At 46.2% G+C, this 18,182-nt stretch overlaps 1 protein-coding gene across 1 annotated transcript; it reads right to left on the reverse strand.

Annotated features, from left to right (window-relative positions):
• Positions 1-1,038: 1,038 nt before the first annotated feature.
• LOC137360036 (S-antigen protein-like) lies at positions 1,039-4,199 on the reverse strand. The gene is made up of 3 exons (XM_068025623.1): positions 4,195-4,199; positions 2,449-3,695; positions 1,039-1,184 (listed from the first exon to the last, which is right to left on the reverse strand). The coding sequence occupies exons 1-3, from the start codon at positions 4,197-4,199 to the stop codon at positions 1,039-1,041; spliced, it is 1,398 nt and encodes a 465-aa protein (XP_067881724.1).
• Positions 4,200-18,182: the final 13,983 nt, after the last annotated feature.

Below are 18,182 nucleotides of genomic sequence, written 5' to 3' on the forward strand. Positions count from 1 at the left end.
ATGTCCCCTGGTTATTGACTCCTCCGCTAAGGGAAAAAGTTTCTTCCTATCTAACCTATCAATGCTCCTCATAATTTTGTATACCTCAATCAGGTCTGCCCTCAGCCTTCTCTGCTCTAAGGAAAACAACCCTAGCCTATCCAGTCTCTCTTCATCGCTGAAATGCTCCAGCCCAGGCAACATCCTGGTAAATTTCTTCTGCACCCTCTCCAGTGCAATCACATCCTTCCTATAGTGTGGTGACCAGAACTGTACACAGTACTCCAGCTGTGGCCTAACTAGCATTTTATACAGCTCCATTATAACCTCCCTGCTCTTATATTCTATGCCTCGGCTAATAAAGGCAAGTATCCCATATGCCTTCCTAACCACCTTATCTACCTGTGCTGCTGCCTTCAGTGATCTATGGACAAGTACACCAAGGTCCCTCTGACCCTCTGTACTTCCGAGGGTCCTACCATCCATTGTATATTCCCTTGCCTTGTTAGTCCTCCCAAAGTGCATCACCTCACACTTCTCAGGATTAAATTCCATTTACCACTGCTCCGCCCATCTTACCAGCCCATCTATATCGTCCTGTAATCTAAGGCTTTCCTCCTCACTGTTTACGACACCGCCAATTCTCGTGTCATCTGCGAACTTACTGATCATACCTCCTATATTCACGTCTAAATCATTAATGTACATTACAAACAGCAAGGGTCCCAGCACCGATCCCTGAGGTACACCACTAGTCACAGACTTCCACTCGCAGAAACAACCCTCGACCATCACCCTCTGCCTCCTGCGACGAAGACAATTTTGGATCCAATTTGCCAAATTGCCCTGGATCCCATGGGCTCTTACCTTCTTAACCAATCTCCCATGCGGGACCTCATCAAAAACCTTACTGAAGTCCATGTAGACGACATCAACTGCTTTACCCTCATCGACACATCTAGTCACCTCCTCGAAAAATTCAATCAAGTTAAACACGATCTCCCCCTGACAAAGCCATGCTGACTATCCCTGATTAATCCCTGCCTCTCCAAGTGGAGATTAATCCTGTCCCTCAGAGTTTTTTTCCAGTAGATTCCCAACCACTGATGTTAGACTCACCGGCCTGTAATTACCTAGTTTATCCCTGCTATCCTTCTTGAATAATGGTACCACATTCACTGTCCTCCAGTCCTCTGGTACCTCTCCTGTGGCCAGAGAGGATTTAAACATTAGTGTCAGAGCACATGCTATCTCCTCCCTGGCTTCACATAACAGCCTGGGATACATCTCATTTGCCTCTGGGGATTTACCCACTTTTAAGCCCACTAATACAGCTAATAGCTCCTCCCTTTCAATGCTAATATGTTCAAGTATATCACAATCCCCCTCCCTGATCTCGACACTGACATCGTCCTTCTCCATCGTGAAGAGCGATGAAAAGTAATCATTTCAAACCTCACCTATGTCCTCCGGCTCCACACACAGATTGCCACTTTGGTCCCTAATGGGCCCTACTCTTTCCCTGGTTATCCTCTTGCCCTTTATATACTTATGAAACACCTTGGGATTTTCCGTTATCTTGCCCGCCAGTGTTTTTTCATGTCCCCACTTTGCTTTCTCAATTACTTTATTAAGTACACCACTGCACTTTCTATACTCCTCTAGTACCTCCACTGTTTTCAGTGTTGGGCTTATTCTGACTCTGGGTCTTGGGTTTATTCTCACTCCGGGTGTTGGGTTTATTCTCACTCTGGGTCTTGGGTTTATTCTCACTCTGGGTCTTGGGTTTATTCTCACTCCGGGTGTTGGGTTTATTCTCACTCTGGGTCTTGGGTTTATTCTCACTCTGGGTGTTGGGTTTATTCTCACTCTGGGTCTTGGGTTTATTCTCACTCTGGGTCTTGGGTTTATTCTCACTCTGGGTGTTGGGTCTATTCTCACTCTGGGTCTTGGGTTTTTTCTCACTCTGGGTCTTGGGTTTATTCTGACTCCGGGTGTTGGGTTTATTCTCACTCTGGGTCTTGGGTTTATTCTCACTCTGGGTCTTGGGTTTATTCTGACTCCGGGTGTTGGGTTTATTCTCACTCTGGGTCTTGGGTTTATTCTCACTCTGGGTCTTGGGTTTATTCTCACTCTGGGTGTTGGGTTTATTCTCACTCTGGGTGTTGGGTTTATTCTCACTCTGGGTCTTGGGTTTATTCTCACTCTGGGTGTTGGGTTTATTCTCACTCTGGGTCTTGGGTTTATTCTCACTCTGGTTGTTGGGTTTATTCTCACTCTGGGTGTTGGGTGTATTCTCACTCTGGGTGTTGGGTTTATTCTCACTCTGGGTGTTGGGTTCATTCTCACTCTGGGTCTTGGGTTTATTCTCACTCTGGGTGTTGGGTTTATTCTCACTCTGGGTGTTGGGTTTATTCTCACTCTGGGTCTTGGGTTTATTCTCACTCTGGGTCTTGGGTTTATTCTCACTCCAGGTGTTGGGTTTATTCTCACTCTGGGTCTTGGGTTTATTCTCACTCTGGGTCTTGGGTTTATTCTCACTCCGGGTGTTGGGTCTATTCTCACTCTGGGTCTTGGGTTTTTTCTCACTCTGGGTCTTGGGTTTATTCTCACTCTGGGTGTTGGGTTTATTCTCACTCCGGGTGTTGGGTCTATTCTCACTCTGGGTCTTGGGTTTTTTCTCACTCCGGGTGTTGGGTTTATTCTCACTCCGGGTGTTGGGTCTATTCTCACTCTGGGTCTTGGGTTTTTTCTCACTCTGGGTCTTGGGTTTATTCTGACTCCGGGTGTTGGGTTTATTCTCACTCTGGGTCTTGGGTTTATTCTCACTCTGGGTCTTGGGTTTATTCTGACTCCGGGTGTTGGGTTTATTCTCACTCTGGGTCTTAGGTTTATTCTCACTCCGGGTGTTGGGTTTATTCTCACTCTGGGTCTTAGGTTTATTCTCACTCCGGGTGTTGGGTTTATTCTCACTCCGGGTGTTGGGTCTATTCTCACTCTGGGTGTTGGGTTTATTCTCACTCTGGGTCTTGGGTTTATTCTCACTCTGGGTGTTGGGTTCATTCTCACTCTGGGTCTTGGGTTTATTCTCACTCTGGGTGTTGGGTTTATTCTCACTCTGGGTGTTGGGTTTATTCTCACTCTGGGTCTTGGGTTTATTCTCACTCCGGGTCTTGGGTTTATTCTCACTCCAGGTGTTGGGTCTATTCTCACTCTGGGTCTTGGGTTTTTTCTCACTCTGGGTCTTGGGTTTATTCTCACTCTGGGTGTTGGGTTTATTCTCACTCTGGGTGTTGGGTTCATTCTCACTCTGGGTCTTGGGTTTATTCTCACTCTGGGTCTTGGGTTTATTCTCACTCTGGGTCTTGGGTTTATTCTCACTCTGGGTGTTGGGTTTATTCTCACTCTGGGTCTTGGGTTTATTCTCACTCTGGGTCTTGGGTTTATTCTCACTCTGGGTGTTGGGTTCATTCTCACTCTGGGTCTTGGGTTTATTCTCACTCTGGGTGTTGGGTTTATTCTCACTCTGGGTGTTGGGTTTATTCTCACTCTGGGTCTTGGGTTTATTCTCACTCCGGGTCTTGGGTTTATTCTCACTCCGGGTGTTGGGTCTATTCTCACTCTGGGTCTTGGGTTTTTTCTCACTCTGGGTCTTGGGTTTATTCTCACTCTGGGTCTTGGGTTTATTCTCACTCCGGGTGTTGGGTTTATTCTCACTCCGGGTGTTGGGTTTATTCTCACTCTGGGTCTTGGGTTTATTCTCACTCTGGGTCTTGGGTTTATTCTCACTCTGGGTGTTGGGTTTATTCTCACTCTGGGTCTTGGGTTTATTCTCACTCTGGGTCTTGGGTTTATTCTCACTCCGGGTGTTGGGTTTATTCTCACTCTGGGTCTTGGGTTTATTCTCACTCTGGGTCTTGGGTTTATTCTCACTCTGGGTCTTGGGTTTATTCTCACTCCGGGTGTTGGGTTTATTCTCACTCTGGGTCTTGGGTTTATTCTCACTCCGGGTGTTGGGTTTATTCTCACTCTGGGTGTTGGGTTTATTCTCACTCCGGGTTTTGATATTATCCTTACTCTGGTTTTTTTGTCACTTCATTATCCGACTCTAATCCACTTTCTATTGACAGGAGCTGCAGAATTGCCGACTATTTTAAATTCAGGTAACTGGAGTCTGTTTTTAACATGTTTATCACCAGTTTGTTGTTTACTTACCCCATCGATTGTGAGGTGCTCATCAGTCCCTGCTGGAGTGCAGAGTTGTGTGAGAGACTGTTTGAGATAACTGTGCACATGTGTATGGGTGCGTGTGTATGTGTGTGAGACTGAGTGTGGGTGTGCGTGAGTGTGGCTGTGTGATTGTGTATGTGGATGTGAGTGTGCTTGGATGTGCAAGTGAGGTGTATATGTGTGTAGGCATACCTGTGGGAGTGAGTGTGGGGCTGTGTGTATCTGCATGTGCCTGTGGGTGTTGGGTGGATGAGTGTTTTTGAGTGAGTGTGCATGTTATTGTGTGCTATTCCACACACACCCACTTACACAACCACACTCACACACCCTCACACACACTCAGACACTCACACACCCTCTTACACAACCACACTCACACTCCCTCACACACACTCAGACACTCACACACCCTCTTACACAACCACACTCACACACCCTCAGACACTCACACACCCTCTTACACAACCACACTCACACACCCTCACACACTCAGACACTCACACACCCTTTTACACAACCACACTCACACACCCTCACACACTCAGACACTCACACACCCTCTTACACAACCACACTCACACACCCTCACACACACTCAGACACTCACACACCCTCTTACACAACCACACTCCCACACCCTCACACACTCAGACACTCACACACCCTTTTACACAACCACACTCACACACCCTCACACACTCACACTCACACACCCTCTTACACAACCACACTCACACACCCTCACACACACTCAGACACTCACACACCCTCTTACACAACCACACTCACACTCCCTCACACACACTCAGACACTCACACACCATCTTACACAACCACACTCACACACCCTCACACACACTCAGACACTCACACACCCACTTACACAACCACACTCACACACCCTCACACACACTCAGACACTCACACACCCACTTACACAACCACACTCACACACCCTCACACACACTCAGACACTCACACACCCACTTACACAACCACACTCACACACCCTCACATACTCAGACACTCACACACCCTCTTACACAACCACACTCACACACCCTCCACACACTCATACACTCACACACCCTCTTACACAACCACACTCACACTCCCTCACACACACTCAGACACACACACACCCACTTACACAACCACACTCACACACCCTCACACACACTCAGACACTCACACACCCTCTTACACAACCACACTCACACACCCTCACACACACAGACACTCACACACCCTCTTACACAACCACACTCACACACCCTCACACACTCAGACACTCACACACCCTCTTACACAACCACACTCACACACCCTCACACACTCAGACACTCACACACCCACTTACACAACCACACTCACACACCCACAAACACTCAGACACTCACACACCCACTTGCACAACCACACTCACACACCCACACACACTCAGACACTCACACACCCACTTGCACAACCACACTCACACACCCACACACACTCAGACACAGACACACCCACTTAAACAACCACACTCACACTCCCTCACACACTCAGACACTCAAACTCCCACTTGCACAACCACACTCACACTCCCTCACACACTCAGACTCTCACACACCCACTTACACAACCACACTCACACACCCACACACACTCAGACACACACACACCCACTTACACAACCACACTCACACACCCACACACACTCAGACACTCACACACCCTCTTACACAACCACACTCACACTCCCTCACACACTCAGACACTCACACACCCACTGACACAACCACACTCACACACCCTCACACACTCAGACACTCAAACACCCACTTACACAACCACACTCACACACCCTCACACACTCAGACACTCAAACACCCACTTACACAACCACACTCACACACCCTCACACACTCAGACACTCACACACCCTCTTACACAACCACACTCACACACCCACACACACTCAGACACACACACACCCACTTACACAACCACACTCACACTCCCTCACACACTCAGACACTCACACACCCTCTTACACAATCACCCTCACACACCCTCACACACTCAGACACTCACACACCCTCTCACACAATCACCCTCACACTCTCAGACACTCACACACCCTCTTACACAACCACACTCACACACCCTCACACACTCAGACACTCACACACCCTCTTACACAACCACACTCACACACCCTCACATACTCACACACCCTCTTACACAACCACACTCACACACCCACTTACACAACCACACCCACACACCCTCACACACTCAGACACTCACAGACCCTCTTACACAACCACACTCACACTTCCTCACACACTCAGACACTCACACACCCTCTTACACAATCACCCTCACACACCCTCACACACTCAGACACTCACACACCCTCTCACACAATCACCCTCACACTCTCAGACACTCACACACCCTCTTACACAACCACACTCACACACCCTCACACACTCAGACACTCACACACCCTCTTACACAACCACACTCACACACCCTCACACACTCACACACCCTCTTACACAGCCACACTCACACACCCAGTTACACAACCACACCCACACACCCTCACACACTCAGACACTCACAGACCCTCTTACACAACCACACTCACACACCCTCACACACTCAGACACACACCACATAGACACACTCACACGCACTCACACATTCTCACACACACTCACACACACTGTCACAGACACACACACATACATTCACACACTCATTCATACACACGCTCACACACTCCACACGGGTGTTTGCCATTAGAATCACTTGTGATGCTCTCTGGGCAATAGTTGGAACCCAGACCCTAGTAAACCTCAGATACTTGAAGAACTGGTGCTGCTGTGGTTACGGTGAGTATTTGCTGTTTCCTGGCAGAGATGTGAAGCCAGATTGTCGGACAATGGATATAACTGTGGTCCCTTTTAAGTAAAGAGGGCTCTTTCCATCTTCTGTTTCAGATTGCTCGTGCCTGTTTGGGAGCAGGAAGACAGAGTGTCTGAGATGTGAGTTGTGTTCAGACAGTGTGATCTCCGAGCCCGCAGGTTAACATAATCATTCCAGCAGGGGCACAGCGCCCAGGGTCTCCCGACCCCAGCTAGATTTCGGGCTGTCCTCTGCCAAAGCTGCAGGCAGACACTGGGCACAGGCACCCATCTGTCCTGTTTTTGATCCATTCTCAGCATTTACGTATCAGGCTGGAAATTATTGCCCACCTCCCTGCCCGTCTGGACATCGGCCCACCCTGGCTGTCTGGAGGTGGTGCCAGGCTGTCTGGACGGAGACGCCCCCGGCTGTCTAGATGGTGGCTCCGACTGTGACCTGACAGGTCGGGTCTAAGTTAGCCTTTGGTCTGGTTAAACAACCCCCTTGCCGATCGCCGCCCTTTGACCCAATGCAGGCTGGGAGGCAGCTGGGTTTTGTTGGGATTGGCATTCATGCTGGACGTTTCTCTGTCTCCCTTCTCAGACTGGGTCCCAGAAGACATCAGCTTTCAGCAGGACTGGAGCGGCGTGACCGTCAGATTCAACACAGCTCCAGATACCTACGGCTTCAAAGCCTACCATCTAAACTACGGACAAATACCAAGGGGAAAGGCCAGGCCCGACAGCTGGAAGGAGAAATCAGTGGTACGCACCAGTGGAATCGGAGTATTTGTCCCATCGGTACATTCCCATGGGGCGGGGGGGGGGGGGTGGTGGAATATTCCCGGTTACACCCTCCCATGGTGGGGGATACTCCCGATAATCCCATTGTTCCAGGATACATCGGACGGTCACTTGCAGGACAGCAGGAGGTCAGCGGACAGGTCAATTGGTGAGACCACATCTGGAGTACTGTGTACAGTACTGGTCTCCCTATTTAAGGAAGGATGTAAATGTGTTGGAGGCAGTTCAGAGAAGGTTTACTAGACTGATAACTGGAATGGGCGGGCTGTCTTACGAGGAAAGATCGGACAGGCTCGGCTTGTATCCGCTGGAGTTTTGAAGAGTAAGAGGCGACTGGTTTGAAACATATAAGATCCTGAGGGGTCTTGACAGGGTGGATGTGGAAAGGATGTTTCCCCTTGTGGGAGAATCTCGAACTAGGGGGTCACTGTTTAAAAATAAGGGGTTGCCCCTTTAAGACAGAGATGAGGAGAAATTATTTCTCTGAGAGTCGTGAGGCTTTGGAATTCTCTTCCTCAAAAGGTGGTGGGAGAAGAGTCTTTGAATATTTTGAAGGCAGAGATTCTTGATAAGCAACTGGTTAGATGGTTATCGGGCAACTTGGTAATCGGGCATCAGCTGATTAATGTTTGAATGCAATTCTTTCATTCACCCAGCCTCACGACGGTGAAAGAGCAGTGACTCTGTCACTTGGACATCTGCAGCCCAGGTACAATTACAGTGTGATGGTAAGTCCCTGCACGCAAGCCCTGCGTCGTGTACCAGTCAGGGTTTGCGGATCTAATCCGGAGAATTGGTGCAGACCGGAATAACAGCTGCAAGCATCCGCCTCTATCCCATCCCACGTGGAGGAAAGCACAGACGGAGGGAGTCCCAGAGTTTGGGCATTTACATCGGAAGCAGACTGCTGGTGGAAAATGTGCATCATTGGGCACAAAGATTGCAATCTGAATATTTCAAATTCTTAACTGTGGCAGCAAAATTGGTGAGATCGGAGAATTAAATTTCAAAGGACTGGGGCACATATCACGGTCTGTGTATTCTGATATCTGTGTGTCAGGGTCTGTGTATTCTGATAGCTGTGTGTCAGGGTCTGTGTATTCTGATAGCTGTGTGCCAGGGTCTGTGTATTCTGATATCTGTGTGTCAGGGTCTGTGTATTCTGATATCTGTGTGTCAGGGTCTGTGTATTCTGATATCTATGTGTCAGGGTCTGTGTATTCTGATATCTGTGTGTCAGGGTCTGTGTATTCTGATAGCTGTGTGCCAGGGTCTGTGTATTCTGATATCTATGTGTCAGGGTCTGTGTATTCTGATATCTGTGTGTCAGGGTCTGTGTATTCTGATATCTGTGTGTCAGGGTCTGTTTATTCTGATATCTGTGTGCCAGGGTCTGTGTATTCTGATATCTGTGTGTCAGGGTCTGTTTATTCTGATATCTGTGTGCCAGGGTCTGTGTATTCTGATATCTGTGTGTCAGGGTCTGTGTATTCTGATAGCTGTGTGTCAGGGTCTGTGTATTCTGATATCTGTGTGTCAGGGTCTGTTTATTCTGATATCTGTGTATCAGGGTCTGTGTATTCTGATCGCTGTGTGTCAGGGTCTGTGTATTCTGATATCTGTGTGTCAGGGTCTGTGTATTCTGATAGCTGTGTGCCAGGGTCTGTGTATTCTGATATCTATGTGTCAGGGTCTGTGTATTCTGATATCTGTGTGTCAGGGTCTGTGTATTCTGATATCTGTGTGTCAGGGTCTGTTTATTCTGATATCTGTGTGCCAGGGTCTGTGTATTCTGATATCTGTGTGTCAGGGTCTGTGTATTCTGATAGCTGTGTATCAGGATCTGTGTATTCTGATCGCTGTATGTCAGGGTCTGTTTATTCTGATATCTGTGTGTCAGGGTCTGTTTATTCTGATATCTGTGTATCAGGGTCTGTGCATTCTGATCGCTGTGTGTCAGGGTCTGTGTATTCTGATATCTGTGTATCAGGGTCTGTGTATTCTGATCGCTGTGTGTCAGGGTCTGTTTATTCTGATATCTGTGTATCAGGGTCTGTGTATTCTGATCGCTGTGTGTCAGGGTCTGTTTATTCTGATATCTGTGTGTCAGGGTCTGTTTATTCTGATATCTATGTGTCAGGGTCTGTGTATTCTGATATCTGTGTATCAGGGTCTGTTTATTCTGATATCTGTGTGTCAGGGTCTGTGTATTCTGATCGCTGTGTGTCAGGGTCTGTTTATTCTGATATCTGTGTGTCAAGGTCTGTGTATTCTGATATCTGTGTATCAGGGTCTGTTTATTCTGATATCTGTGTGTCAAGGTCTGTGTATTCTGATATCTGTGTGTCAGGGTCTGTTTATTCTGATATCTGTGTGTCAGGGTCTGTGTATTCTGATCGCTGTGTGTCAGGGTCTGTGTATTCTGATCGCTGTGTGTCAGGGTCTGTTTATTCTGATATCTGTGTGTCAAGGTCTGTGTATTCTGATATCTGTGTATCAGGGTCTGTGTACTCTGATCGCTGTGTGTCAGGGTCTGTGTATTCTGATAGCTGTGTATCAGGGTCTGTGTATTCTGATCGCTGTGTGTCAGGGTCTGTGTATTCTGATCGCTGTGTGTCAGGGTCTGTGTATTCTGATCGCTGTGTGTCAGGGTCTGTGTATTCTGATCGCTGTGTGTCTGGGTCTGTGTATTCTGATATCTATGTGTCAGGGTCTGTTTATTCTGATATCTGAGTGTCAGGGTCTGTGTATTCTGATCGCTGTGTGTCAGGGTCTGTGTATTCTGATCGCTGTGTGTCAGGGTCTGTTTATTCTGATATCTGTGTGTCAGGGTCTGTGTATTCTGATCGCTGTGTGTCAGGGTCTGTGTATTCTGATATCTATGTGTCAGGGTCTGTTTATTCTGATATCTGTGTGTCAGGGTCTGTGTATTCTGATAGCTGTGTATCAGGGTCTGTTTATTCTGATAGCTGTGTATCAGGGTCTGTGTATTCTGATATCTGTGTGTCAGGGTCTGTGTATTCTGATATCTGTGTGTCAGGGTCTGTGTATTCTGATATCTGTGTGTCAGGGTCTGTTTATTCTGATATCTGTGTATCAGGGTCTGTGTATTCTGATATCTGTGTGTCAGGGTCTGTTTATTCTGATATCTGTGTATCAGGGTCTGTGTATTCTGATATCTGTGTGTCAGGGTCTGTTTATTCTGATATCTATGTGTCAGGGTCTGTGTATTCTGATCGCTGTGTGTCAGGGTCTGTTTATTCTGATATCTATGTGTCAGGGTCTGTGTATTCTGATATCTGTGTGTCAGGGTCTGTTTATTCTGATATCTTTGTGTCAGGGTCTGTTTATTCTGATATCTGTGTGTCAGGGTCTGTGTATTCTGATAGCTGTGTGTCAGGGTCTGTGTATTCTGATAGCTGTGTGTCAGGGTCTGTGTATTCTGATCGCTGTGTGTCAGGGTCTGTGTATTCTGATATCTATGTGTCAGGGTCTGTTTATTCTGATAGCTGTGTGTCAGGGTCTGTGTATTCTGATCGCTGTGTGTCAGGGTCTGTTTATTCTGATATCTATGTGTCAGGGTCTGTTTATTCTGATATCTGTGTATCAGGGTCTGTTTATTCTGATAGCTGTGTGTCAGGGTCTGTGTATTCTGATATCTGTGTGTCAGGGTCTGTTTATTCTGATAGCTGTGTGTCAGGGTCTGTTTATTCTGATATCTATGTGTCAGGGTCTGTGTATTCTGATCGCTGTGTGTCAGGGTCTGTGTATTCTGATATCTGTGTGTCAGGGTCTGTGTATTCTGATATCTATGTGTCAGGGTCTGTGTATTCTGATCGCTGTGTGTCAGGGTCTGTTTATTCTGATATCTATGTGTCAGGGTCTGTGTATTCTGATAGCTGTGTGTCAGGGTCTGTGTATTCTGATATCTGTGTGTCAGGGTCTGTTTATTCTGATATCTGTGTGTCAGGGTCTGTGTATTCTGATATCTATGTGTCAGGGTCTGTGTATTCTGATATCTGTGTGTCAGGGTCTGTGCATTCTGATAGCTGTGTGTCAGGGTCTGTGTATTCTGATATCTGTGTGTCAGGGTCTGTGTATTCTGATATCTGTGTGTCAGGGTCTGTGTATTCGGATATCTGTGTATCAGGGTCTGTGTATTCTGATAGCTGTGTATCAGGGTCTGTGTATTCGGATATCTGTGTATCAGGGTCTGTGTATTCTGATAGTTGTGTGTCAGGGTCTGTGTATTCTGATAGCTGTGTATCAGGGTCTGTGTATTCTGATATCTGTGTGTCAGGGTCTGTGTATTCTGATAGCTGTGTGTCAGGGTCTGTGTATTCTGATATCTGTGTGTCAGGGTCTGCGTATTCTGATAGCTGTGTGTCAGGGTCTGTTTATTCTGATATCTGTGTGTCAGGGTCTGTGTATTCTGATCGCTGTGTATCAGGGTCTGTGTATTCTGATATCTGTGTGTCAGGGTCTGTGTATTCTGACATCTGTGTGTCAGGGTCTGTTTATTCTGATAGCTGTGTGTCAGGGTCTGTGTATTCTGACATCTGTGTGTCAGGGTCTGTTTATTCTGATAGCTGTGTGTCAGGGTCTGTGTATTCTGATATCTGTGTGTCAGGGTCTGTTTATTCTGATATCTGTGTGTCAGGGTCTGTGTATTCTGATATCTATGTGTCAGGGTCTGTGTATTCTGATATCTGTGTGTCAGGGTCTGTGCATTCTGATAGCTGTGTGTCAGGGTCTGTGTATTCTGATATCTGTGTGTCAGGGTCTGTGTATTCTGATATCTGTGTGTCAGGGTCTGTGTATTCGGATATCTGTGTATCAGGGTCTGTGTATTCTGATAGCTGTGTATCAGGGTCTGTGTATTCGGATATCTGTGTATCAGGGTCTGTGTATTCTGATAGCTGTGTGTCAGGGTCTGTGTATTCTGATAGCTGTGTATCAGGGTCTGTGTATTCTGATATCTGTGTGTCAGGGTCTGTGTATTCTGATAGCTGTGTGTCAGGGTCTGTGTATTCTGATATCTGTGTGTCAGGGTCTGCGTATTCTGATAGCTGTGTGTCAGGGTCTGTTTATTCTGATATCTGTGTGTCAGGGTCTGTGTATTCTGATCGCTGTGTATCAGGGTCTGTGTATTCTGATATCTGTGTGTCAGGGTCTGTGTATTCTGACATCTGTGTGTCAGGGTCTGTTTATTCTGATAGCTGTGTGTCAGGGTCTGTGTATTCTGACATCTGTGTGTCAGGGTCTGTTTATTCTGATAGCTGTGTGTCAGGGTCTGTGTATTCTGATATCTGTGTGTCAGGGTCTGTGTATTCTGATAGCCGTATATCAGGGTCTGTGTATTCTGACATCTGTGTGTCAGGGTCTGTCTATTCTGATATCTGTGTGTCAGGGTCTGTTTATTCTGATCGCTGTGTATCAGGGTCTGTGTATTCTGATAGCTGTGTGTCAGGGTCTGTGTATTCTGATAGCTGTGTGTCAGGGTCTGTGTATTCGGATATCTGTGTGTCAGGGTCTGTTTATTCTGATCGCTGTGTATCAGGGTCTGTGTATTCTGATAGCTGTGTGTCAGGGTCTGTGTATTCTGATAGCTGTGTGTCAGGGTCTGTTTATTCTGATATCTGTGTGTCAGGGTCTGTGTATTCTGATCACTGTGTATCACGATCTGTGTATTCTGATAGCTGTGTGTCAGGGCCTGTGTATTCTGATATCTGTGTGTCAGGGTCTGTGTATTCTGATCGCTGTGTATCACGGTCTGTGTATTCTGATAGCCGTGTATCAGGGTCTGTGTATTCTGATATCTGTGTGTCAGGGTCTGTGTATTCTGATCGCTGTGTATCAGGGTCTGTGTATTCGGATATCTGTGTGTCAGGGTCTGTGTATTCTGATATCTGTGTGTCAGGGTCTGTTTATTCTGATAGCTGTGTGTCAGGGTCTGTGTATTCTGATATCTGTGTGTCAGGGTCTGTTTATTCTGATAGCTGTTTGTCAGGGTCTGTGTATTCTGATATCTGTGTGTCAGGGTCTGTGTATTCTGATCGCTGTGTATCAGGGTCTGTGTATTCTGATATCTGTGTGTCAGGGTCTGTGTATTCTGATCGCTGTGTATCAGGGTCTGTGTATTCTGATATCTGTGTGTCAGGGTCTGTTTATTCTGATCGCTGTGTATCAGGGTCTGTGTATTCTGATATCTGTGTGACAGGTTTGTGTATTTTGATCGCTGTGTATCAGGGTCTGTGTATTCTGATATCTGTGTGTCAGGGTCTGTTTATTCTGATAGCTGTTTGTCAGGGTCTGTGTATTCTGATATCTGTGTGTCAGGGTCTGTGTATTCTGATCGCTGTGTATCAGGGTCTGTGTATTCTGATATCTGTGTGTCAGGGTCTGTTTATTCTGATAGCTGTTTGTCAGGGTCTGTGTATTCTGATAGCTGTGTGACAGGTTTGTGTATTTTGATCGCTGTGTATCAGGGTCTGTGTATTCTGATATCTGTGTGTCAGGGTCTGTTTATTCTGATAGCTGTGTGTCAGGGTCTCTGTATTCTGATAGCTGTGTGTCACGGTCTGTGTAGTCTGATAGCTGTGTGTCAGGGTCTGTGTATTCTGATAGCTGTGTGTCAGGGTTTGTGTATTCTGACATCTGTGTGTCAGGGTCTGTTTATTCTGAAAGCTGTGTGTCAGGGTCTGTGTATTCTGACATCTGTGTGTCAGGGTCAGTTTATTCTGATAGCTGTGTGTCAGGGTCTGTGTATTCTGATATCTGTGTGTCAGGGTCTGTGTATTCTGATAGCTGTGTGTCAGGGTCTGTGTATTCTGATCGCTGTGTATCAGGGTCTGTGTATTCTGATATCTGTGTGTCAGGGTCTGTGTATTCTGATAGCTGTGTGTCAGGGTCTGTTTATTCTGATATCTGTGTGTCAGGGTCTGTGTATTCTGATCGCTGTGTATCACGATCTGTGTATTCTGATAGCTGTGTGTCAGGGCCTGTGTATTCTGATATCTGTGTGTCAGGGTCTGTGTATTCTGATCGCTGTGTATCACGGTCTGTGTATTCTGATAGCCGTGTATCAGGGTCTGTGTATTCTGATATCTGTGTGTCAGGGTCTGTGTATTCTGATCGCTGTGTATCAGGGTCTGTGTATTCGGATATCTGTGTGTCAGGGTCTGTGTATTCTGATATCTGTGTGTCAGGGTCTGTTTATTCTGATAGCTGTGTGTCAGGGTCTGTGTATTCTGATATCTGTGTGTCAGGGTCTGTTTATTCTGATAGCTGTTTGTCAGGGTCTGTGTATTCTGATATCTGTGTGTCAGGGTCTGTGTATTCTGATCGCTGTGTATCAGGGTCTGTGTATTCGGATATCTGTGTGTCAGGGTCTGTGTATTCTGATATCTGTGTGTCAGGGTCTGTTTATTCTGATAGCTGTGTGTCAGGGTCTGTGTATTCTGATATCTGTGTGTCAGGGTCTGTTTATTCTGATAGCTGTTTGTCAGGGTCTGTGTATTCTGATATCTGTGTGTCAGGGTCTGTGTATTCTGATCGCTGTGTATCAGGGTCTGTGTATTCTGATATCTGTGTGACAGGTTTGTGTATTTTGATCGCTGTGTATCAGGGTCTGTGTATTCTGATATCTGTGTGTCAGGGTCTGTGTATTCTGATCGCTGTGTATCGGGGTCTGTGTATTCTGATATCTGTGTGTCAGGGTCTGTTTATACTGATAGCTGTTTGTCAGGGTCTGTGTATTCTGATAGCTGTGTGACAGGTTTGTGTATTTTGATCGCTGTGTATCAGGGTCTGTGTATTCTGATATCTGTGTGTCAGGGTCTGTTTATTCTGATAGCTGTGTGTCAGGGTCTCTGTATTCTGATAGCTGTGTGTCACGGTCTGTGTAGTCTGATAGCTGTGTGTCAGGGTCTGTGTATTCTGATAGCTGTGTGTCAGGGTTTGTGTATTCTGACATCTGTGTGTCAGGGTCTGTTTATTCTGAAAGCTGTGTGTCAGGGTCTGTGTATTATGACATCTGTGTGTCAGGGTCAGTTTATTCTGATAGCTGTGTGTCAGGGTCTGTGTATTCTGATATCTGTGTGTCAGGGTCTGTGTATTCTGATAGCTGTGTGTCAGGGTCTGTGTATTCTGATCGCTGTGTATCAGGGTCTGTGTATTCTGATATCTGTGTGTCAGGGTCTGTGTATTCTGATATCTGTGTATCAGGGTCTGTGTATTCTGATAGCTGTGTATCAGGGTCTGTGTATTCTGATATCTGTGTGTCAGGGTCTGTTTATTCTGATATCTGTGTGTCAGGGTCTGTGTATTCTGACATCTGTGTGTCAGGGTCTGTTTATTCTGATAGCTGTGTGTCAGGGTCTGTTTATTCTGATATCTGTGTATCAGGGTCTGTGTATTCTGATAGCTGTGTGTCAGGGTCTGTGTATTCTGATATCTGTGTGTCAGGGTCTGTTTATTCTGATAGCTGTGTGTCAGGGTCTGTGTATTCTGATATCTGTGTGTCAGGGTCTGTGTATTCTGATAGCCGTATATCAGGGTCTGTGTATTCTGACATCTGTGTGTCAGGGTCTGTGTATTCTGATATCTGCGTGTCAGGGTCTGTGTATTCTGATATCTTTGTGTCAAGGTCTGTTTATTCTGATAGCTGTGTGTCAGGGTCTGTGTATTCTGATAGCTGTGTGTCAGGGTCTGTGTATTCTGATATCTGCGTGTCAGGGTCTGTGTATTCTGATATCTTTGTGTCAAGGTCTGTTTATTCTGATAGCTGTGTGTCAGGGTCTGTGTATTCTGATAGCTGTGTGTCAGGGTCTGTGTATTCTGATATCTTTGTGTCAAGGTCTGTTTATTCTGATAGCTGTGTGTCAGGGTCTGTGTATTCTGATATCTGCGTGTCAGGGTCTGTGTATTCTGATATCTTTGTGTCAAGGTCTGTTTATTCTGATAGCTGTGTGTCAGGGTCTGTGTATTCTGATAGCTGTGTGTCAGGGTCTGTGTATTCTGATATCTGCGTGTCAGGGTCTGTGTATTCTGATATCTTTGTGTCAAGGTCTCTTTATTCTGATAGCTGTGTGTCAGGGTCTGTGTATTCTGATAGCTGTGTGTCAGGGTCTGTGTATTCTGATAGCTGTGTGTCAGGGTCTGTTTATTCTGATATCTTTGTGTCAGGGTCTGTTTATTCTGATAGCTGTGTGTCAGGGTCTGTGTATTCTGATATCTGTGTGTCAGGGTCTGTGTATTCTGACATCTGTGTGTCAGGGTCTGTTTATTCTGATAGCTGTATGTCAGGGTCTGTGTATTCTGACATCTGTGTGTCAGGGTCTGTGTATTCTGATAGCTGTGTGTCACGGTCTGTGTATTCTGACATCTGTGTGTCAGGGTCTGTTTATTCTGATAGCTGTGTGTCAGGGTCTGTGTATTCTGATATCTGTGTGTCAGGGTCTGTGTATTCTGATAGCTGTGTATCAGGGTCTGTGTATTCTGATATCTGTGTATCAGGGTCTGTGTATTCTGACATCTGTGTGTCAGGGTCTGTTTATTCTGATAGCTGTGTGTCAGGGTCTGTGTATTCTGATATCTGTGTGTCAGGGTCTGTGTATTCTGATATCTGTGTATCAGGGTCTGTGTATTCTGACATCTGTGTGTCAGGGTCTGTTTATTCTGATAGCTGTGTGTCAGGGTCTGTGTATTCTGATATCTGTGTGTCAGGGTCTGTGTATTCTGACATCTGTGTGTCAGGGTCTGTTTATTCTGATAGCTGTGTGTCAGGGTCTGTGTATTCTGATATCTGTGTGTCAGGGTCTGTTTATTCTGATCGCTGAGTGTCAGGGTCTGTGTATTCTGATATCTGTGTGTCAGGGTCTGTTTATTCTGATATCTGTGTGTCAGGGTCTGTGTATTCTGACATCTGTGTGTCAGGGTCTGTTTATTCTGATATCTGTGTATCAGGGTCTGTTTATTCTGATATCTGTGTGTCAGGGTCTGTGTATTCTGACATCTGTGTGTCAGGGTCTGTTTATTCTGATAGCTGTGTATCAGGGTCTGTGTATTCTGATATCTGTGTATCAGGGTCTGTTTATTCTGATAGCTGTGTGTCAGGGTCTGTTTATTCTGATATCTGTGTATCAGGGTCTGTGTATTCTGATAGCTGTGTGTCAGGGTCTGTGTATTCTGATATCTGTGTGTCAGGGTCTGTTTATTCTGATAGCTGTGTGTCAGGGTCTGTGTATTCTGATATCTGTGTGTCAGGGTCTG

This window comes from Heterodontus francisci, unplaced genomic scaffold (assembly GCF_036365525.1).
Source record: "Heterodontus francisci isolate sHetFra1 unplaced genomic scaffold, sHetFra1.hap1 HAP1_SCAFFOLD_683, whole genome shotgun sequence".
In the NCBI taxonomy this organism is placed as follows: Eukaryota; Metazoa; Chordata; class Chondrichthyes; order Heterodontiformes; family Heterodontidae; genus Heterodontus; species Heterodontus francisci.